Below are 25,106 nucleotides of genomic sequence, written 5' to 3'. Positions count from 1 at the left end.
TCTAGCACTCATGGTAAACCTTAATATAGGGATTCCAACCATTCCTTTTTAAGTCTGAATCAGTGATTAGCAAAATATACATAAAAAGCTAACAGTAAACACTTTCTAAGACTTTATTTTCATATAAAGATAGCTCCGCTTATAAAAAAATTTGGAAATAGTTTTCAATAAATATGTAAAAAAGCTAAATAAATACATAAAAGCACTTTTTCATTTTAAACACAAAACAGTTACCTCTTCACCATGAGTATCTTCACACATAGACACAATCTGTTACAAATCATTGATCACCTCTGTCATAGATCTTGAGTGTACACACTCCAAAAAATTCCACTTAATGCTCTGGGAGTGGTACCATGTATTGAATGAAACTGATATAAACTTGTAAGGTGTTGTACTCTTTGTCACATATTTAGATAAATCAACAGTTGTTCAACATGATGTTGTATACAGAATGTGAAACACGTAATGAGGTAAAATCTGGCTTATGAGCATAATTCTCTGTTAAATGGGAGTAAAATCCCTCCAAATATATGACATTGCTCTGAGGTACATGTACAATGGTGAATTTTTTTTCAGATTAAATGTTGAAAAATTGAGAAAATTATATGATTCTTTTAATATAATGCCCATATCAACCTGAGACACCAAATTAATCTCTTTGAGCTCTGCTCTAGGTATTTGGTTGAGGGTTGATAGTGTGTGTGATATTGAAAAAGTAATATCATGTACACGTTGTACCAGGGAAAACTTTATTATTTATCTGAATAGATGTTTTTCAGTAGCCTGTGTAACAGTGACTTATTTTGATATCATCAGAGACAACTGATACATAACAATGGTATTGAGTATAAAATTGACTTGTATTCTATACTAAGCATACAATTAAGGATATTACATTAGGTTAGCTAGTGCAACAATGTATGTCTCTTTTTGAGTTTTTAGTAATTTTTTTACTAAATCATATTCATGTTTATATCAATTTGTATTTAAAAATGTAAGAACTAAATGAAACCTGAATATAAGTGTGCTTATGCATGTCAATTTGACCTTTACTATTGACTGATTTTTAAAAAAACTAACATATTCAAAAAAATTGAATGACATTTGATTTAAAATTGATGATCTGTACATACAATGACAATTACAGGTTACAACATTATATATCCTATAAAAGACAAAAAAATATGTTAATTCTACATAAGTCTTTAAATATAGTGAAAACAAATATATATAGAAGGGATTTCAGTTTCATTAAAGGTAGGTAATCAAGTACATGCAAAGCAATAGTCAAGTTCTGGCCGAGAACAAAAATAAGAACATTTGAATTAGTTTGAAGGAAGAATATAATGTATTACAACATTTTATCAATGAAAAATATACATTTTCTACTAATCTGGTTATTTTTTTTGTGTAGTTACAGTGATTTCATATTAGTTGCTTAAATTGGTTATTAAAACTTTATTTTTCCTGTACTAAGTTTAATTTTTAATTATCTAGCTTGGGGTTAATAGTGTGCAGAAAGACATGTCAACTTCCAAGAAGCAAACCACATATTTTTTTTATCAAGATTTCACTGTACTGTGAATTCATTTATTTTTCGTGCATACCAATTTCCGTGGATTGAGGAAAAAATATGTTTTCATGGATATTTGATTTCGTTGTTTTGCCAAAGTCTGCATACAAGCCTATAAACAATTTGTACTTCGTCGAACGTTGAAATTCATTGTTCACCTGTACCCACGAAATCGAAGAAAATTAGTATCCTACAAATAATAATGAATCCACAGTATTTCCATTATTTTTATATCTGAAACAATATTTTATTCTATTTCTTGATAAAAACCTTTAAATGTTTGAGCATATTCTAAAAAAAATTAATAAATCACAAACATGTATCAAACCTGAACTATTAGAAACATTTACCTATACAGGGTAAAAAAAACTTCATTAAAAAATACTCATATCACAGTCTATTAAGAGGCTCTCATGGATGGGTTAATTAACCATAAATTGAAATGTTTGATAAATTCTTGTGCATGGAATTAATTTTTCCACTGAATGTTCATTGAATTAATTAAATTATTCTGAGAAAATAAAAAAAAGACAAGACAACCATATAACAATGATTCAATATAAATTATGTACTAAGAAAAAAATTAGTTCATTTTTAATAATCCTGAGTGAAGGTTGACAAACATAACATATAAAAAAACAATTAGCTTCACATATCTTTTCGCTTATTGTTTTTCTTTTTCAACATAAAAAATATAATTGCTTTATGTTTTGAGGATAACTGACTTCATTTTCTAAAGTATAAGATACCAGAAGATTGATTGATTGATTGTTGGTTGCTTAATGTCCAGTGGTAAGAAACAAGGACATTGATTGATTGTTGGTTGCTTAATGTCCAGTGGTAAGATACCAGAACATTGATTGATTGTTGGTTGTTTAATGTCCAGTGGTAAGATACCAGGACATTGATTGATTGTTGGTTGCTTAACGTCAAGTGGTAAGATACAAATACATTGATTGATTGTTGGTTGCTTAACGTCCAGTGGTAAGATACCAGGAAATTGATTGATTGTTGGTTGCTTAACGTCCAGTGGTAAGAAACAAGGACATTGATTGATTGTTGGTTGCTTAACGTCCAGTGGTAAGATACCAGGACATTGATTGATTGTTGGTTGCTTAACATCCAGTGATAAGATACCAGGAGATATCTCATCTAAATAAAAGTACATCTGTACAATGAAACCTGTTTTAATTTTTCACTTAAAGGAGAGCAAAAAAGTGGTCTCATAAGACAGATGGTCTTTTAATACAGGTTCAATCTATATGAAATGCACTGCAGAGGGATCTAAAATTGATGGTCTTATTACCCAGGTTTTTGCTTAATACAGGTTGTCTCTTAACCAGGTTTGACTGCACTATCTTTTCTGTATTTAGGTGTTTATCAAATCAATGATCATCAATCAATGGAGTATTTTTAACCTAAAATAAAAAGACTATTGATCATTTTGTCATCTGGGGATAACATCCAAACAATACAGTCATTCCTATCTTAGTGACCCTGTCTTAGGTAATGTTTATTCATCCCAATATGAATACTGTGGAACACTGTATCGCCTGCGATTGCTGCTGTCTGTGTAAAAGTGTCATGCTGACTGCTAAAAGTCTATTTATCAGTAAAATACTACTATTGTTCTTTAGATGCTATTTCTAGATCTTGAAACGCTTCTGTGCAAGTAACATAAATATTGCATGAAAGTTAGTGACGTCTAAATAATTTAATCCCAGATTGTATGTAAATGTTAAATGCAAATTAAACAACTGTCAGTACAATACAGGAAAATGAAAAATATATTTTAAAGTTTTGCTTCAGACTTTATTCTGAATGGTAACTAAAGCTTTTTCCTAAGTTTGATGAAGGTGTCAAAGTAATCGATGTAAAACACAATTAAAATCCATACAGTATCTTAAACTGCAGAAAATACAAAGTAATGTTATCAGTAAAATATGGAAAAATACTGTATATATATTTTTAAATACCATGAAGGATTGACAAAGTTATTAAAATCTGAAAAACTTTAACCTTAGACTATATCTTAATGTTAACTGCAAATCAAAACTAAGTCCATTTATCAGTAAAAAATGGAAAAATTAAAAAATATATTTTAAAAATTTTGCTTTACATATTATCTCTTAATCTTAAAACATCTTCTGCCAAAGGTTTGTTTGCAAAATTCGCTAAAGGTGTAAAAAGTTATTAATGTTATAAAAACTTTTACCCAAGACAGTATCTATATTTAAACTGCTAAAAATTCAGTAAAATATGGAAAAATGAAAAAAAAGTATTTTCCAAATTTAGCTCTGGATACTGATTTCTTATAAAAAAGCTTTTGTCCAAGTATCATAAAATTCCATAAAGGTTTGACAAAGTTATTGATGTTTAAAAAAACTTAAACCTCAAACTGAACTGAAGAAGCCAACTATGCAATTGAGGATCGTTATGTCTCTAATGCGAAAAATGTTGCAGGCTCCACAAAAATTGATAACAAATTATGACAACAACAAAATCATAAAAACCAATCATCCTGATAATGTAAACTCATCATAAAAAAGTAATAGACAACATTTAAAAAGATTACTCTTAAAAAAATAAACATAATATGGCAACAGTGTGCTTTATACAATCAAAATACAACAGTAAAAAAATCAAAGCATCAATGATGCTCTTCCAAATCTGATTCAATCAGGACATGCATCATTGATGCTCTGCCAAATCTGATTCAATCAGGACATGCATCATTGATGCTCTGCCAAATCTGATTCAATCAGGACATGCATCATTGATGCTCTGCCAAATCTGATTCAATCAGGACATGCATCATAAACAAACATGTAAAATTATAAAATTAAATTAATAAAGTAAATATATAAATTAGAAGTTTTTACTTGATTATAAATTATGAATAAATCTGCATTTACAATACAGAATTTCTTCTGACCATCAAGTGGCAGTAAATCATTGGTTTTTCTAATTTCATACATGTAAAATTGCTTTAATATGACTAAAATTTGCTTTAAAATTGAAATTCGACATAACATTATTTCATGTTTATAATGATATTAGTACAATATAATATTATATTTGTTAAGAAAGGGGGACTCTTCCACTTATGCATAATATTTTGCGTAGTAAATAACATCACATTTCACTGTTTTCTACTTTGATGAATAAAAAAGTATTTTAATTTTGTAATCAAAATTGTAGATAGCATTTCCTCAAAAGTCTTGAAGTAAATGGTCTGAACTTGATCATTATAGTATTATGTGAGGAAGTGACACAGGTAAAGTGATAATAGATCATTCCAATGCAATTTTTATGTAACAATTTTTTTCATTGGCTAAAAGTTACCATCAAATCCACAGTTGACGTGTCGTAACTAAGGAGGAACCCGCTATTTTGAATTGCTTGGATCAACAAATGTTTGATTACTACAATATTATCAAAAATAAAACAACACCTCTTCAAAATCACAGTTTTGATGTGATTTTATCTAAATTTGAATCGTAGAGGTAACGTAATAACCTTCAGTTTGTAAGTTTTCATTTGTATGACGTCACGTCACGTTTAGCCATGACATCTTTATGCCAAAATCATTCATGAAGTTTCGTGGGATTTTATTTTATTTCAAATTTATACATTTTTTCAGGCTCTAATGTATTATTTCTTTTTGTAATGCATTAGAATCAGAATAACAGTACTTTAGTTGAATAGTTTCCGCCGTCGCCAGTAAAACTGCATTTGCGACCATCAAATCACCAATTGACGGTGGCAACTCTTCAACTACAGTACTGTTATTCCTTAATTAACCTGATATCCCCCTGGACTATTAAAACAGTGCAAACACAATTTTATGATATAATGTATAATCTAATGTCATTTGTATGATTTTCTCATGTATGTACATGTACTACTATTCTATCAATTTTCAGTCACGACCTTGTGGTCATAAAACCTTTGAGTATGATACTCAGACTCAAAAATCAACCAATCAAAATACTGGATTTATTGTTTCGAGCACAAATTTTATACTCATGAGTACCGACTAAAGCTTTATGACCGAGACCTCTGATGTTTGCATCTGTTTCATATCAAAAGTAATCAATACAAATAATTAACTATTATAAATTCTTTGTCTTTGCTCTAATATCTGCTACTGTATCCTTTCCTCTGATCATATCCGATGCCTTCTCCCCAATCATGATGGATGGAGCATTTGTATTGCCTGATGGAATATTTCTCATGACAGATGCATCTACCACTCTAAGGCCTGCTATTCCTTTCACCCTGCAAATGTTTAGAATATCAATTTCAGTTCTAAAAGAAGAAAATTAGCCTATAAGAATGTCAGGAAATGTTGGTTATATGTCAATGAGACGGATACATATAAACAACATACATCTACAGGTCAACAATATTTTAAAAAACTTTTCAGCATTCGAAGTCAATACTAGAGTATCTAAGAATAAAATCATGTGTTATTTTATTCATTCAATACTCCTGTAAATTCAGAAAGTATTGCGTGCATTTATTATTGCGAATTTTGAAGAATTGGACTCAAATGGGAGATAAATTATAGCAATTTTAGGATAATATGTATAAAGTTATATGTATCAGATATCAGAATGCAAGTTTTTATTATTGGGATACTCATTCAGTTGCATTATTCGCATTAATAAAAACTTGCAATAATTTCTGAATTTACAGTATTAGAAAAGTTTATGGGTGTTATTATATGCACATAGAAATGAGTCAGGTATTGGTTTTTATAGTTTCAGTTCATTTACTAATTCAATTTTGCAAAAGTTATTCTTCTTCACTATATGAATAAAATATATATATTTTGCAAAGAATTCTGCTCAAGCCGATGCTAGGGGCTGTCTTAAACTTGCAGTGAGGTGAGAGTTTTTTGGCTGCGTGTTGAATGCCTAACTGTGACTTTGAGATGAAGAATAGCAATAAATGCGCTGTTCCTTTGCTTTTTGTGTGTTTTTGGTGTGTCTGTACTGATTTTGTGTCCTGGTTGGATACCCCATGTTCTTTGTTTTTCTATTACAATATAAAAGAAAAACGATATTGTGCAACATGATATTTACAATTGTCTGAATTTTCTTCAGGAAACTTTATAATTCAATTTACGAGTTAGTACAGCTGCTAGCTTGTATGCCTGCATTATTGAAGGTTTTGACAGGAAATTAAGGTAAAACCAATGCAATTAGTGTAGAACTATTTAAGACTCCAAAAGATACCTAAAAAAACCTTATCAAAGATACCAGGCTTTATCAATGATGCTCGAATCAAAAAGTTAAAAGGCCAAAAATATCATAAGTCATTTATTTCAATCACAAAACATGACTGGGTTATGTTATTAGAATTTTTATTGAAGGATCTTTGCCAATTATGTCAAACTTCTATTCCTTTTTAATATCAAAATTGTAACAAGCTTTTCATGCCTTGGGTACTTGAAATTTATGGTTTTGTGAAAGCAGGAAATTGTCAGAACTAGAACAACTCAGAAAAGAGCATTGAATATTTTTCTGTAACAAAAAAGAATTGTAAAGGGTTCCACAGAACCCTGTGTCTCGCCTGCGATTGCTGCTGTCAGTGTAAAAGCATAATGTTGACTAAAAAAGTGAGTCAATTTATCAGTAAAATACAGAATTTAAAAAAAATCTAACTTTTCTCTAGATGCTACCAAAGTTTCATAAAATTTTATGAAGGTTTGACAAAGTAATTGATGTGTAACAAACTTTAACCCCAGACTGTAACTTCTTGACTAAATTTAAATGTTAACTGTGAAAAATAAAAATAAATATTTTCAAAATTCTGCCACGTATACTGTCTTTTGATAACAAACAAGCTTCTGTCCTAATTTCATAAAATTCAATGAAAGTTTGACAAAGTTATTGATTCTAAAAAAAATTTAACCACAGACTGAACCTAAACGTTGACTACACCGACAACGAAATCTAGGATTGCTATGTCTTGTTTCGCGACATAAATGTTGCAGGCTGGACAAAACACAAAGATAAAGGTCGAAATGAAAACAGATTCAACATTTAAGTAGGAAACTTTCAAAAAATTTATTTCATTTTACCTTTCAACATGTACTCATGTGATTTATGTCAAAAATGTTTGTGGATAGGGAGAACAATTGTATTTTCGTGTATATGATTTTGTGAATTTGCCAAAGTCTGTATACAAGCCTATTTAGAATTTGAAGTTTGTTGGACATTCAAATTTGTGGTATACTATTACCCACAAAATCCACAAAAAAAAATGATATTCCACAAATAATAATGAATCCACAGTAATACATACCTAAGCTGAGAGTCGACTACTGCAGTAGGATCATTGGCAGCACCCATACGACATGTACTTGTTGGATGATAAACAGTTTGAGCTGCATTACGTATACCACATTCCCAGAATGCATCAGAATCATATTCTATATGTGAACATTTAGGATTCAGGGCAATAAGATTCACTTCTTTTGCTCCAAATTTCTCAAGTACTTTTGTTTTGACTAACTTTTGTGCAACCCTGATACCTATAAAAATAAACAAAACTTAAGAAAAAACAAAGCAATGTAACACTAATTAGTAAATCTGATATAAACAAGAATGTGTCCATGGATGCCCCACTCGCACTATCATTTTCTATGTTCAGTGGATAGTGAAATTGGGGTCAAAACTCTAATTTGGCATTAAAATTAGAAAGATCATATCATAGAAAACATGTGTACTAAGTTTCAAGTTTGATTGGACTTCAACTACATCAAAAACTACCTTGACCAAAAACTTTAACCTGAAGCGTGTGTTTTTTTATATGTTAGTACCAAAACCTATGAAAAATGTGATGACTTTTTCCCTTTCCTATTGTTAATTTCCTTTTTTCTTCTTATTGAGTTGTTCAAATATGTGTTTTTAATGATGTCTCAGATTTCAACGTTGTAAAATTTCCTTTCTTATAAATTTTTTTACAACAGAATTACAGATGTCATCATTTGGTAAAAACAGGCTTTAATAGCATATATTTGATTTCACTATATATGAATTTAATAAGAAGAGATATTTTTAACAACACTTCTTATTGCCATAAATTCTCAAGTAGCATCTGTAACATCTGAAAGTAAACTCATCATAAAGACCAGGATTAAAATTGTGTATGCCAGGCGCACATTTCATCTACAAAAGACTCATCAGTGATGTTCGAATCAAAAAACCTATGACAAATGTGATGACTTTTCTTTTTCTTATTGTTAAAGGCAATACATATACTGAAAAAATTGTCTTTTTTTTTATATAAAATAAATCTTTTATTGCAGATTTCTCTGCTGTTTTTACAACTTACTCTACTCACAGCATTCAGTCAGGTATCCCTGTAAATTAGTTACTATTTAACCAGGGAGATTATACAGTAAAAATATATCTATTATATATGGTTAGTTATACAATACATTGATTTTGACAATTTGTTTTTGTAGTCTTTATTACATTAGGTAATTACGGAAATTGTACTATCTATTGTCCGATATTGTCAAAAAGTGTGTTTATGTGAAAAAAAAGGATATTGGTAAAGCAAAGATTTTCTAAATTAATGGTATCTTTTTCTACATTTTTATAGAAAAGTATAGTTTTGACAATTGATTGATTGAATAAATTATTTGTGTTTAATGCCACTTTCAGCATTTATGGCTAATTCTTGGCAGCTCTCGGAGTGCAAGGAGAGAACAACATCCTTAATCAATTAAAACTGCAGTTGAACACACCTGTTATGTGCAGGATTAGAAATCAACTTGCAAGGCCCCCCCCCCCTTTTTTTAACAACTGAACAACTGTTATAGGTTGAAAAGCATTTTCTTTTTTTCTCAATATACATTTTTCTAAAACTTTAAAAGTTTCATACCAATAAGAGTAAAATTAAATCTGATGATTGAAAATAAGGTTAAAATATGTTCAATACAGAAAAAATAAATGAAACATTAAATTGCTTTGGTTTGTAAAAAAAACTTCAATGTACATTTAATTACACAATACATTTTAAGGTATTTCAATGGAAATCTTTCCTAAATAGTAATATGCCAGTACAAAATGACCCGCTTAAAACTAAGTAATCATACTTAACGACACAAACCTTCTATCAAAACATTCACATCTTCCTTCTGTTCTAGATAGTGAGGGTCTATAGCAGGGTGATCAAATGGGTCTGTACTTTTAAGACGAATTTCTCCACGACTTTTCGGATGAATCAATGTTGGCATAATCACCATTGATGCATCAATATTAGAATTAATCATATTCTCAATCGACTAAAATAGAAATATTCATACCTTCAGATTGTTTTATCATGAAAATAACATTAAAGGGGAATTAGTTGTCAAATTCATGCTAACCAATTTGACTCAAATTCTCATATTTGATTTATAACAAACTTAAACATACATCCAAAAAAATAAAAAGTCTAAAATAAAAATTTACAATGCAGGGGGTCGATAAAATGTATCAGCAATACATGTGTATTTGGATAGATTTGAAGGAAACTTAGTACCCGGTACATGTATTTTTTTTTAAATCACAAATTTTGAGAAAGATCTTCTTTAGATAGGAATTCAACAAAATTGATATATACCATATAACAAGTATAATAAGTTAATTCAAAGTGGTTGAAGGTGCAAAAAAAATGGTATAAACTTACTTTTTGTTAAAAAGACACAAATTTTGAGAAATATCTTTTTATGGTAGGATTTTAACAAAAACTGGTGTCAAAATTTATCAAAATTGACAACCCACGGAAATTGATTGCTTTGTATGAATCAGTCATTATGTTTTGTAATTTTAACCATGGTTTTTATTCTAGTTTTACCAGATAATTATAACCATGGTTTTTATTCAAGTTTTATGACGACATTAAGTCACAATAGCATGTTTTTAATTCCTTAAGTTTTTTATGAAAGAAAATAGGATTATGTTATGAAATAGATAGTCATTACATTTTCGCATTTTTAGCAAAAATCCAGTTTCACGTTTCCGCATTTTCGTGCATTACTTTTCCAAAATAAATGGATACCACCTTTCCGCATTTTTACCTGTATTTCACCTGTAAAAAAATGGTAATAATGATATATAAGACTTTATTTTATTATAGTATTTTTTCTTACAGGTAATTTGTATTTTATTATGATAATATAATTCCTTCAACAGGTATATTATATTCAGATTTAACATTGTGAGTACTTTTCAAAAGTCACCATGTGGAAAGTCACCCCATATGCGTTGAATTCCGTATTTGGTTATATCTTTTATATCATTTGCATATGTTTGATTTATTTTTTGGACACTCAATTTCATGTCCTTATTTGGTCTCGGTCAGTATTTCCATTTGCATATCATTGTTCTTCGAAAAGTTCACAGTGTTTGAACTTCTGGTATTTAAGAAAGTGTATTTTGAGAGTTTTAATTGATATATGACCATGTATGTTTTTTATCATTTTAAGTTGATAGTTTCATTTTAATCATAATTTAAATGGGGATCAGTGTTGGAATTTATTGTGAATCTACATTGTTTGTAAACAAGATCATGTGAATGGCCCTAAAATGGTGCATGCCCTTATGTTTTGGTCCTGTGGACAGTGTATTAGTTACAATTTTTTTTCATACACCTTCCAAATTTATTTCTTTATGTTTTGACGTCCAAATGTTGACCTCCAAATCACATTTCTTCTGATTTTATTGTTTTTTGTGTCTTAAGGTTGTTGTCTCATTAACATATGGCCAGGGAACACAGTTATCATCCATTGAATTTTCATTGTCTACAAATATAGTCCCTAGTGGGACAGTGTATTAGTTACAATTTTTAATACCCCTTCCTATTTTATTTCTTCATATCTTTTGCCACAAGTATCAAGTAGAGGGATCAAATTACACTGTAGAAAAAATTGGGTTATGAATTTTCAAGTAAAGTAGTTATTTGGTCCAGCTGAAAAAGGTTAAAAATTAGTATGTCTGAAGCTGTCAAAAGAATTCAAGACCCCCTTTACATAAAATTGTCCATATTTTGAGTTAGAGTTGATGAAGTTTTCTATAATTTTGATATAATTTCTCCCAACAGAAGTACACCATACTGTAAAAATATTATTGAGAAAGCGCAGGTGGGATTTTTTTAATTTTCATTTATTGTCTGAAAGAAATGCACTACGAAATAACTGTGTTCTCAGGCCTTTTGATTGTGGCAAAGGAAGGGGCTACATTTGTAGTTAAATGAATGATATATGAAAGCTTGTGATTTCTACAGGTAAACCATGTATAAATTTAATTGAAGAAGTAGGTTTGTATTGAAGCCAATGGGCGATTTTTTACTGAGTTTACCCCTTAATTAACAATGGTTCCAATGGCTTTAGAGATGTCAAATCTATGTTAGTTAGTTCATCTGATCAACCACATTTACATTTTTTTTAATCTTTTATTTCAATATAAAAATAAGAAGATGTGGTATGATTGAAAATGAGACAACTCTCCACCAGAGACGAAATGGCATAGAAATTTACAACTATAGGTCACCCTGCAGCCTTAAACAATGAGCAAAACCCATACAGCATACCTAAATGACCAATTTAAAACAATTCAAACAAGAAAACTAACAACTTGATTTATGTTCAAAACAATGCATGAAAAACAAATATGATATACAGCAACAAAAAACAACCACTGAATTACAGACTCCTGACTTGAAGCATGACTTCCATCTGTAGACTTAAACATTGATAATAAAGCAGATTATCACCCTGGTGAAAAAAACAATCCAATTGATTTATCTTGTCCTTTGAACTTACCTCATCATCCATGTTGTTTGGATTATATTTCTTCGCCATATTTGGATCAAATGATATACTGAGAAAATGCAGCTGTATGTCTGGATAGAAAGATTTATCTCCCTTGGATGAATGTGTATACAAAGTGGCTTCTAAAGCTGAGGAAGTCAAATAACCTGTATTGAAAAAAAAAATTCAATACTTTTAAATAAAATATTTGAAAGTTTTTATCTTAAAATCAATGACAGCATTTTGACATTTCAAAAAATTCTAATCAATCTTCCTTATAAGGAATAAAACCACTAATTGATAGCTGCAATTTAAAGGATTTATAGCTAAATGGTCTTAAATTAAACTAGAGTCTCTAAATAACCTGTGTTGCTCACCTGCATCTTCAATAATGGCCACTTTTTGATAAAAATTATCATGAAAGAGCAACAACTCTATATATTAAGAGTTAACTGACAATTTCAGTCATGTTGATGTATTTGTAGATCTTGTCCTGCTGATGATTTTTGCTTTTTAAAGTTTTATCTACATTTGTATCTGCTATACTTTTCAAGATGATAGGCATAAACTAAAAAACAATGGTAAAAAATTATCTTTAAGTGGCAATAACTCCATTAATGAGTTGAATCAAGATTTAAGCCATGATTGCTTATTTGTAAAAAAAAGTTGGTAAAAATTGTCATTAATGAGCAATAACTTCAATGATGAGTCCTCTGAAGATTTCAGTCATTTAACTTTTTTGTAGATCTTGTCTTGCTTATCATTTTTTCTCATTAAAGTTTCACTCTATCTCTTAAAGTTTCCAAAATAATTGGCAAAATGAAAAAAAATGGTAAAATTTGACATTTAAGGGCAATAACTCATTTAAGAAAACATCTGACAATTTTGACCTAAATGGACAGCAGGTAAATCTCAATCTTTTGAATATATCAGCCACAAGTCAGAATTTCTCTGTTCATAGCAGTTTTCAAGATAATAGACAAAACTTGTATTTTACCTCTGTGTTCTTTTTTTAGCCATGTCAGTAATCTTGGTTGGCAGGCAAGGTTGTCAGACAATTTTTTTAAACTTGATACCCCAATAATGATTGTAGCCAGGTTTGGTTAAATTTGGCCCAGTAGTTTTAAAGAAGAAGATTTTTGCAAGATAGTAAGCAAAAACTAAAAAAAAATGGTAAAAAACGTCATTAAAGGGAAATAACTCTAATAAGGAGTCATCTGACTATTTCGGCCAAGTCAATTTATTTTTAGATCTTGCCTTGCTGATTATTTTTGCTATTTAAAGATTCTCTCTATCTTTTATAGATTTCAAGATAATAGGAAAATTTGTCATTTAAGGGCGATACCTCCTAGATATGTCGTCTGACAGTATGCAAAAGGAGAATTGCACTGACAAAATCAATGATGCTAAAGATAAAATTATAGTTATACACTTTTCTCTTTTAATACTCACCTTTTCCAAAGAGAAAATATTGTAGGAGTGTTTTGATACTGGTAGCTTTAATAATGTCTATACCATATGACACATTAGCATAAATAGGTAAACTACAGAACATGTGATCTTGTAAGTTAGATCCCACAGGAAGGTCAGCATGCACTGGGATCTGTAAGAAATGTGTGTTTTTAAAGGGAAATACACTAATATAGATGACCATGTGATCACATATACTACTGCCAGCACCATAATACAAGAACAGTTTATGTCCACAGTAAAATTCAAACTGAACCTGTATATAATGATCAAAGACATTGTGTATCAATTAAAAAAGATTCTGCCAAAACAGTAATTTTTAACCAGAAACAAGCAAAACCACAAATTTTTAAAATTAAATAAAGAGACATAACTCTTGATCAGTAAATGTCAAATCTATCAAAATCACACATGTAGTAAATGGTCTATGACAAAATGTAAAAATTTTTTAATAGAATCGGTCCAGTGGAACATGAAATTTATAGTGTGTTGTTTTCATTTTTTTTTTAAATCATCCGAATAAAAAAACAAAACTTTATTTAAAATAATAGACCGCTTTAGAGTTATGTCCTTCACCGGAAAAGTTCGTCAATATTAAGCGTGCCTTTTATATGAAGTCATTAACCAGATAGAGGGGATCACCTGTATCCCTGCACTATTAAAGTTCATCAAGCGTCTTTGTGATCGTCATTATGCAGGATAAACTAGAACTAAAAGTACTTAATCACAATTCCCTAATGACAGCAGTGCTGATAATCAATTATAAGAAACTAATTTGCCAAATAATTTGTTCAATATTTTTTCAACCGCTTGCTCAAAATGAGAAGGAAGTGACGATGCCCATAAATGCATGAATGATTTTCACTAAAACCAAAGTTTTTGACGGAAATGCAACAAACTCAAAAGTGGTCTAATAAGGGGTTAAACTCTTGAACAGTAACTGCAAAAACAGTCAAAATCACAATAAAACCTAAAAGATGTTGTCAAGTGGTACTTATCAACCAGAATAAAAAAAAATGTTTTTTTTAACATAATAAAGAGACACAATTCTTGAACATGAATTCCAATTTCTGATAACCAAAAAATATTCTTTTTTTTTAGATACTTTAAGTATTTAACTCTTGAATAGTAAAGGTCAAAAATGTCAAAATTATACTTGAAATGTATCTTATGGTCCATGGCATGGTGATCCAATTTAAAACATTAAGTCAAGCAGCACTTACATTATCATAAAGAAATCACACAGTGTTACTGTAAGAGCATCAATATATACCCCCGCCTTATGCTCCATACAAAATGTGCTTCTGGCAAATGCTTTTATACCCCAATAAAATTACAAAAAGAAGCATTCAAATCATTGTTACTTTTAAAGTTTCAGCAGCTTATCATGATAAAGTTTAATGAAGACATTATACATCATTGATACCATTTAATTGCCTTCAACTGCTCAAAATGCTCTTTAGCATTACTATTCCCTAAAGCATTATAATAAATGAAAGCTAACATGGTTACATCTCACCTTAAACTGTTCTAAGTGTTGTTTAGGACCTATCCCAGAAAGCATCAGTAACTGAGGAGAATTTACACTTCCTGCTGATACAATTACTTCCTTTTTCACCATGATTCTTTTCTTCCTGCCATCTTTAATCATTTCAATACCAACAGCTTTTTTATTCTCTATTATTATCTGTAATATCAATATCAGTCATTTTTTTTGAAATCTTAAATTTATTAGTCTATCTTATTAGTCTATTTTCTTTTATGCGCATTTTCAGTGAGTGTTTTAGTCAAAAGATTCTACTTTATTACTGTTTATACATTTAAGTGAGGGTCATGTAGACAACATTGCTTATGCCAGTTTGTACTAGATTTTTTCTGTTGACATCATGGGGCCAAGAATAATATTTGTTACCTCCCTTTGACTTCTTTAATAGGCTTGGTTGGTTTACAAAAAGTAAGCCTAATAAGTTCTGCTCTCAATTGTGATGTTGTTGATAACTTATCCTCTCACATTGTTATTTTGCTGATAAGTTCCACTCTAATGTCACAAATCTGTGATACGAGAATTAATAAGCAACCGAAGAGGGTGATATAGGCGCCGGTAAGAGCAATGAACATGTAATGTAAAGTGTCCTTCTCTGTTAGAGTCTGAATTAATGGTTTAACAGTAATAGCATATTCTTTATTAATTAAAGATTTAAAACAACATGTAAATTTTCTACCTCGTGTCTAGTTTGAGTACTCTTACTTTCACCACACATTTTACCTTAGTAACGATAGAATTGATACTAATGTGTAAATTTTCTCTCTCCATGACAGGTCTGAGATAGGCCTTAGCTGTACTCCACCTCTGTCCATTCCTAATAGATGACTGCATCTTACAAAATCCTAAAAAAGATATATTTAGAATAGATATATTTAGAATATATCATCATAAAAATAATCAATGTGCCGTAAACTTAGAGGTTTCTTCAAGAAAACTATTACAACTTCATACACTCATTTTAGTTTGGAATTTATTTATATCTTAAACCATCTACTGCTGTGTCTTTTAAGAACAGTAAAGTATACTGGGGCTCTTTTCACAAAAATATCTTATGACTAAAATTGATCATAAGCTCTACTGAAATGTTTATGACTTACAAGTATTTTTTCTCTTAAAATTTTTTTGGTGAAATGAGTCGCTGAATTGTATCTAATCATATATAAGTGTAAACCAGAAACCTCTCGAAATAAAAATAAATGTGATTTTATCATACAATGTTTACTATCTTTCGTAATTTTAGGCATTTGTCAAACAAACAAAACCTATATATAATCTCCATGGAGTTAGTTCAGAGAGGTTACACTGCATTTGCTGAAATTTGAATCTTAAATCTTATATTTTGACAAATTTATCAAACTTTACCAATCATATTCTCCCCATTACAGTCAACAGTTTTATAGCCTGCTTCTTCCGATGCTGCCATGTAAATGTCTCTTAACTCTGTCACTAGACTTTCTGATACAGTTTGGTAGCCTCCTTTACCATGGTAACCTGTGAAAAAGTAAACACCATTATAGTTGTCATACTACTCATTGATACAGTCTAAGCCCTGTCACATAACAGTCCTATCTATTCAGGTACCTATCATTACCATGGTAACAAGAAAATAAAACTATAACTTATTGGTTAATTTTGGATATCCAACATTACCCCACAATCCTCTTTGTTCTGTCATATAACTTTTCGAAGGCTGTTTAAGCTTAAGATAGCTTAACGTTGTTTCTGTTTGATCATATACATGTATTAACTTATGTACCAAATTTATGCACCAGACAGTTTTTTTCTGGAATAACCTTCATCAGGTTATACAATTGGACGGGATACCAAGCACTAAAATTCAATGATACATTCAAAGAAGTGTTACCAGTAGTTCACTCTAGTATAAAAGTCAAGGAGGTATATTCATACAATGCATATGAAAAAAAAAAAAAATAAGGGGCTAACATGTTACATAATTAAAGCAAAAAAAACAACACATGAACATGATTCAGCTTTTTTAACTACATCTTAATTTATGCTCAAATGATTTCCTGGTGAAGAAATAGCTATTTTACACAGAAGCCTTATGCTTTGAACACTGTATAAAATGAGGAGATATGGTATGGTTGCCAAAGAGACAACTCTCCACCAAAGACCTTCTATAATGAGCTAATTGTACTACCAAGTTTAGATTCTTCATTTCTAATCATTGACCAGGAGATCAACTTAATAAAAAACTCATGACTAATAAAAAACACATGATTAATGGCAAGTAAACATGTTATACCCTCAAGACAGACACAGAACAAAACTTTGAAACAACGATATTTTACTCCCAATCTTATTGACCTTTATGATATTATTGATATAAACCATTCCTACACATTTCTTCAAAACCTCCTCAGTGGTCTCGTGTTCGCCATGATTGCTGGAGGTCGTGAGTTCGAACCCTGGCCAGGTCAAACAGACTTTAAAATTGGTATATGCTGCTTCTCGGCTAAGCACGCAGCATTAAGGAGTAAGAGCAAAGACTGATTGGCTTGGAGTCAGAATTATGTGTCTGGGTATTAAAGGTGACATGTCTTCCTATGGGCTGTTGCCTTATGAACTAGCATGTTAAAAATCTGGCTAAGCGTGTCAGTCTAGTACAGGGTTATCACTCATATTACATTAAAATGTTCTCGTCCTGAATATGCATATTAATATAATTTTGCAGCTGGACGTTAAGCAGCCATCCATCATCATCATCATCATCATCATCATCATTTCTTCAAAATTAGTAGAGAAATGTGAGTGTAAACAGCATTCACAGGACAATTTTGGTGTATTAACTTTTGGGTAGAAATTCCAATAGTTAACACATTTTACATTATTGTGGTAATTAAAATTATTCTTTTAGACATTTGACAACAGGCCTTCTTCCATTTCTTTGTCATCCTAGACAAACTTCATTCTTAACAAGTCACTTTTCCTATACATTTTGTTTTATTCACCTGAATCGGCATATTCATCCATTTGAAAGTCCTCTGCTTTTATAAAATAGGGTAAAACATCTTTATAACTCCATCCATTACACCCTTCTTTTTCCCAATGATCAAAGTCATGGCGACTACCTCTGATGTAGACCATGTTGTTAAGGTTACTAGTTCCACCAAGTACTCGTCCTCTTGGCCAGTATGATCTCTGACATTATATATTAATCATAATAAAAACCTGTTCATACTGAATAAAATTTTGTATGCTATAAAAATCTTTGCAACTAGCAGCCACTGCTAAAAGATATTGGTCATTCAACTAAACTCCTAATAGCCTTTTGTATATACAGTATGGAATGCTAGAGAGATAAAATATATTATTAGCCTTGCAGGAAGTTAGTTTTAAAAAATGAAAAAAATATTTTTTCATTCATTAAAATATTTAAATACAGATGAATGTATCTAAAGTGATGATACTAAATATACCAGTGTTAAGTTCATAATCTGGTCATTTTTTTTACATTTTAACATTTGCATTTATCCTATAATCACATGTTTTACATTTCATGAACAAACCAAAGTATTATTGTCAGAAATCATCTTTTTTGATTAAATCTGTGTTTATATTGAGCAGATTAAAAATATATTTGTGATATTAAATAAATACAACATCACATGCAGTTTTGTGAGTTGATACATGTATTTTCATCTATTTTGTAGATATTTTTTTTCTTCAGATTAATTATTCAATGAGTGATGGATTTCTATAAGAAGAAATTTAAAGGTCCCAGTGAATAAATTCCACAGAGAACAATGCCTATTGAATTCTTTCAATGGGGCAGTACATTGCCCATAAATTTATATGGTTGCAGGTAAAGCAAGTCAAACTGGGGAAATATTTTATTTTCTTTGCAGTAAGTTTTTTTTTAATATTTCAGATTATCAAATTAGCTTTTCTATTAAAGTCTGAGGGGATGATTTAGCATAATGTTCCCATATCAGATTTACTTCCCTTTGTCATTTTTGTATGATATGTAGAGCATAGATTTTTGGTTTGATATGAAGAGAACTGGACTCTCTCTAATGGTGGAGAGTTGTCTCATTGACAACCAGACCACATCTTCTTATTCTTATATCAGGTGTTTTTGATAGATGTTTTTCTGCTTTGTACCGATCTGATGAGTTAAGCCCTTTTCAACTTTGTTCTCATATTGTTCTGATACACCACTGGCACTGTCACAGGTTAGGGCGAGCATTTGGCTCCAGCAAACTAGTTTAACCCTGTCACATTCTGTATGTACCTGTCCTAAGTCAGGAGCCTGCAATTCTGTGGTTGTCTTTTGTTGCTGTTTATCATTCATTGTTTTGTACATAAATCAGGTCGTTAGATCTCTCATTTGAATTGTTTTACATTTGTCATTTCAGGGCCTTTTATAGCTCATTATGCAGTATGGGTTTTGTTCATTGTTGTAGGCAGTATGATGACATATAGTTGTTAACCGTCTAGGTCATTTGGCATCTGGTGCAGAGTTGTCTCATTTGCAATCATACTACATCTTCCTATTTATTTATCAGCTGAATCAATCTTGATGCATCTTTTGACTGACAAGTCCAGACATATTTTCATGACTTCTGGATGGTCTTAAAGTCTTAGTGAGAACTCTGTTGGTATAAATCTTCTTGTCAATCAAGTTAACCTTTTTCTCATTTTTTGTGAAGAACAATTTTTGGTTTTGTACAACATGTACAATGCTCCTTGTCAAGTCAGTTTTCCTCATATTTTGCATACTTTTGGTTTATCAATGTTTTTGCATGACCTCTGCTGCATCTTTTTGTGTGTATAAGTATAATTCCCTCAAGAATTTCTTCCAGAAACATTATTAAGAACAATACTATAATAAATGTTACGTTTTGCATAAATATTTTATGACTTTTATTTCACGATGAACAAATATTGTAATATTTCTTCCAGTGGCAGTAATATTTCAGTTTTGAATTTTCCTTGGAGTTCGGTATTTTTATTATTTTTCTTTTTACAGCATTTTTTCATATTGGATTTAATATCATAAAGGTACCTTTGTTTTTTTTGATGTGCTTATGCATCTTTTTTGTCTTTAAGTTATATACTCCCAGTCAAGTTACCTTTTGTCTTTAAGTTATATACTCCCAGTCAAGTTACCTTTTCTTTCATGCTCTGTGAAGCATACTTTTGAGGTTCTGTATAATACTCCCAATCACTCTCAGTCCTCTGGAGGGCAATAAACCCTGCTGGGATTTCAAACTCTAGAATTCCTAATTCTGAACCACCTGCTTCTATCAATAGGACAGAAGTATCTTTGTCTTCTGACAGACGATTGGCTACTACTGCACCTGCAGAACCTGCTCCAACTGAAATAAAATGTTCATGAAATTCAGGAAGGCACCATATATTATGAGATACAATCTGGCCCTCTCCTTTCCATAGTTGAGGGGACCGGATCATAGTCCTTAGGGAATATGAAAAAGCTCATACATTCATCTTAATAATTCAAATACAGATTTTATAAGAACAATCTCTTGATTATAATATATATTCATTCAGGATAGTTCAAGTTATTAAAAAACTATTGAGAGAGGATAAAATTTACATAATAAATAGGGTTAAGTGGTAGAATCTGTTTTTCAAAATATTTAATGAAAAAATCCCAGAAAAATATTCCAAACAGATAATTAACCTACAAGAAATAACACATAAAAATTATATAAACCTATGATTTAACAAAAATAAAGCCAACTGGTAAGAACTGGTTTATTTATACTGGTGTACATGAACAATAAGAGAAAAGGCAATGTCAAGTTGTCAACCCATCTTGATAATTAAGTGTTAGACCACAGAAATTAGTTAATTAACCTATACACATATAGTTTGTTTGCTTTTGTTTTGCTTTATAAACATGATAAACATGATAAACATGATAAAAGAACTCACCAACAATATAGTCATATGTTGAGTTGAGTGGTCGGCTGAGGTAGATATCTGATGGTTTGTTGAAGTAAATATAACCAGCAATTACTGCTACAACCAATACTGCTATAGGCATCCATGAAAAACACATGTTGTATACTGCCTCTCTAAAATATACTTAGGTGTAAATCTACAATAAAAGAAAAGAGACTCAGGGGCAGTTGGTAGCATTTACAGTTCTATAATTTGACAAATCTCATTGGTTGAAGGCCGTACAGTTGCCTATAATTGCTTACATCCACTTTATTTGAACTTTTTAGTGGATATATAGTTGTCTCATTGGCAATCATACCACAACTCCTTACTTTCATAAAGTTTATGTTTTGTTCCTGCATTTAAGATAGTAAAAAAATAATCATGATAATAAAGCTGTGCAATATTTCCTTAGGCCATATGCATGCAAAAAAGATTTTTGGTTTCTCCTAATCCAGCCAGGTCTGTTTTTACCCTCCGGGTCAATTCTTTCTTTGAACAGATGTAAAAACAAAATAAACTGCTTCGCTGAGCGCAGATGGATACGCCCGCAGAGGTCCAACCCTGAACAGTTGGGGCAAAAATGGACACAATATTCAAGCTTGATACAGGTTTGAATTTGGATTGTAATTAAATATTTGACATATTATAGGTTTCTGAATAAATGTAGTCAAAGAACTTGAAATTGGTTATATGAATTGAATTTATATTCAATTAAAGATTTCTTGCTGTTGTGCAATACACTGTGCTGTTGCGAAATACTTAGTAAATCTGTTGTCAGACTATAAACAAATAAAGTTCAATCAATTCTCAATGTCATATTAGAAATTTATGAAAATGTAAAGGGAGCTAACATCAATAGATATAAACAATTCACCAAAGTTTCATGAGAATTGCTGACAGCATTTTTGAGTTATTGTCCGAAAACTGGAAAATCCCCCCTTTTTTAATGAATAAAACCCCAGAACTCAGAAATGATAAATAAAAATTTATAAAATTCTAAACGGAGCTTACATCAATAGATATAAACAATTCTCCAAAGTTTCATAAGAACTGCTGAAAGAATTTTTGATTTTTTGTCTGAAAACTGGAAAATCCCCCTTTTTTTATGAATAAAACCCTGTAACACGGAAATGTAAAATCTAAAATATATAAAAATCGAAAAGGAGCTCATGTCAATAGATATAAACAATTCACCAAAGTTTGAAGCAATTTGGTTAAAGCGTTTTTGAGTTAATGTCTGACATGTTGACGACGGACGGACAGACGGACGGACCGACAGACGGATAACGGTATACCATATTACATGTACGTCCCGTAAACGGGCATATAAAAAGAGAGAGACTCTTTTACGACATTTATCAATGATGCTTTAATTGTCTGATAATTCCTTAAAAATGTTTCATTTATCATCTTAAGAGTAAAAAAAAATAGCTTATTTCACAATTTAGATCAAGATATTATGTCGAAAAAAAAAAATTTTCGCAAGAATTTCCTGTCATTGTAATAAGAAATAAATTCTCTGTTATTTTGAGCAAAACTGAATTTGTCTAGTTTGATTTTTCAAAAAAATATTAAACAAAATTAAAAGTTTCTCAGCCTGCCAACTCATTAAAATTTTCTTGTGTTAAGGGAAACAAATATTCTATTTTCAATGGCCTTACACTTAAAAGAATTTGCAAATTTTAGTTTAAAAATGAGGACATAAATAAGACATTCATTCTGGTCAAAAGAAACCTTAAAAATTATAGCAATAAAAAACAATAGATGGCGAAACCCTTAACATCCTTCTAAAGGAAATTTACAAATGCAAGACTTTGTTTTTGTTTTATAAGCAGTTTAAAAGGAGTTTTATTTTAAAAGTTTCACATAATCAACCATATGAGAAAAACACTCAAAATTTCTGCTATAATCAAATAAAAATTATATTTGTTAATTTTGTCAACTCTGGATAAATTCTTATATAACAGCCCAGGCGATATGAAAATTTCGAAAAATCTACAGCTTACAAATTCAAGTTCAAATATTTTATTGTCAATTAAAGACGCCCATTTTGTAACAGACAGAATAATCAAGTTAAATTTGGTACAAATGATTACAATGATTTTATTACAATTAAATTTATGAATGAAATGAAAAGAAAAAGAAAGCTTACATGAATTATTTCTTAATTTTCAATTTAGTTTTTCTTAGCTTGAAGACAAATGAAAGAGATTGAGCTTTTAATTGCATTTGTGATAAAAATCATCATACATGTAAATTTCAGATTTTTTTTGGTATGTTATTATATATATAAATTTCTCAAAAAAAAAACAAGAAAGTCACATTTTGTGCCTCAAAATCTTCTTTTTGTCAATATTGAAACCATTCAGAAGCGTACGAAAAGTATAAATACGTCTAGTTTTTATGTTTCACATCCAGAGTATACATATGACGTCACATTGTTTAGATGCTAAAGAAGATGCAACAGTTTCGCGGACTTTTTCATTATTGCATTTTTAAGCCAAAATATTTATCAAACAGAATTTATTTTAATATGAGGCATCAGAATGGAGATAACTATATTGTATTTCAAGCTTGACCTTTGTAAAATCTACGTTTTCATTCCTAAAAATATTTCAAAGTCTTCTTTGAAAATTGGAGTTATCTTTCTTTGCGCATAATGGTAGTTGAATCAACTACAACCAATGCTTTATACAATGCAATATTCAATTTTACTTCCTTCTGATAAATTAAAGCAATCTTTACCATTCAGTGCTTACAAGCTGTTTGATTACCATTCTAGGGTTATGCCCCTTTACAAATAAAAAAATTGCTGAATTTTTCATTTCCATTCTCCATGTGTTCTCTAACTTTAGTTTGCCTCAACCAAATGTTATGAAACTTATACACAATGCTTATTACTTCATAATACAGATTAAATACGAAATTTGGTGGTGTCACTTTTACCATTCTTGAGTTATGTCCCTTTATAAACATAAAAATTGCTGAATTTTTTTGTTTCCGTTCTCTAACTTTAGTTTGTCTCAACCAAATGTTATAAAACATATACACAACCGTTCTAGAGTTATGCATGTTTACAAATAGAAAAATTGCTGAATTTGTAGTTTCTATTCTCTACTTAAGTTAGCCTCAACCAAATGTTATGAGACTTCCACACAATGCTTATTACCACAAAACTCAGATCAAGTTCAAATGTGGGTAGCGTCACTTTTACCGAGTAAATAAAAATTACTTGTACAAATAGTACCCCTGACAGACAGTTATCCCCTAATTCTAATAATTCAATCAGCAACATTTTCATATATTTCATCATAATTTTTTCTACCTGGTCATATTCCATGAAACCAGAAATAGTGACCAGTCACACATCCTTACTACTCCTTACATAGTTTATACTTTTATCATTGAACATTGATACCTTTGTTGTATAATACCCATCATTGTCATTGATATAATACCCATTTAAAGGATCTTCCGCAACCTGTCCAAATGGTTAAGGTTCATGTGGACCCTTTGCCTAAAATGGGTGCATTTTCACCTCAAATATAATATTTCTAATAATATAAAAATTTTGTGAAAGCTAACCGACAGACGGACGACAAACGACGGACGCCAAGTGATGCCGGCTTACACTACTTTTTGGGCCAGGTGAGCTTAAAATATGAAAAGTCGGTACCTTATTAACATATAATTTTCGACCTTTGATCAAGGCTTCGGCTTCGGTGATACAATATTAATCCTCTAGATTTTGACCTCGCTTTTTTCTG

At 30.5% G+C, this 25,106-nt stretch overlaps 1 protein-coding gene across 1 annotated transcript; it reads right to left on the bottom strand.

The window, feature by feature from the left end:
* Positions 1–99: 99 nt before the first annotated feature.
* LOC127734604 (glucose dehydrogenase [FAD, quinone]-like) lies at positions 100–25,104 on the bottom strand. The gene is made up of 12 exons (XM_052244563.1): positions 25,016–25,104; positions 21,328–21,493; positions 20,539–20,747; positions 18,378–18,567; positions 16,768–16,896; positions 16,126–16,247; positions 15,379–15,546; positions 13,842–13,992; positions 12,402–12,556; positions 9,707–9,881; positions 7,892–8,120; positions 100–5,857 (listed from the first exon to the last, which is right to left on the bottom strand). Exons 2-12 carry the CDS (start codon positions 21,452–21,454, stop codon positions 5,692–5,694), a joined length of 1,821 nt encoding a protein of 606 aa, XP_052100523.1. The 5' UTR covers positions 21,455–21,493; positions 25,016–25,104; the 3' UTR covers positions 100–5,691.
* Between the last annotated feature and the right edge of the window lie 2 nt (positions 25,105–25,106).

The sequence above is a fragment of the Mytilus californianus genome, unplaced genomic scaffold (assembly GCF_021869535.1).
Source record: "Mytilus californianus isolate M0D057914Y unplaced genomic scaffold, xbMytCali1.0.p SCAF_3, whole genome shotgun sequence".
Taxonomy (NCBI): Eukaryota; Metazoa; Mollusca; class Bivalvia; order Mytilida; family Mytilidae; genus Mytilus; species Mytilus californianus.
The sequence above is the reverse complement of the archived record's forward strand: the minus strand, read 5'-3'. Positions and strand labels throughout refer to the sequence as shown.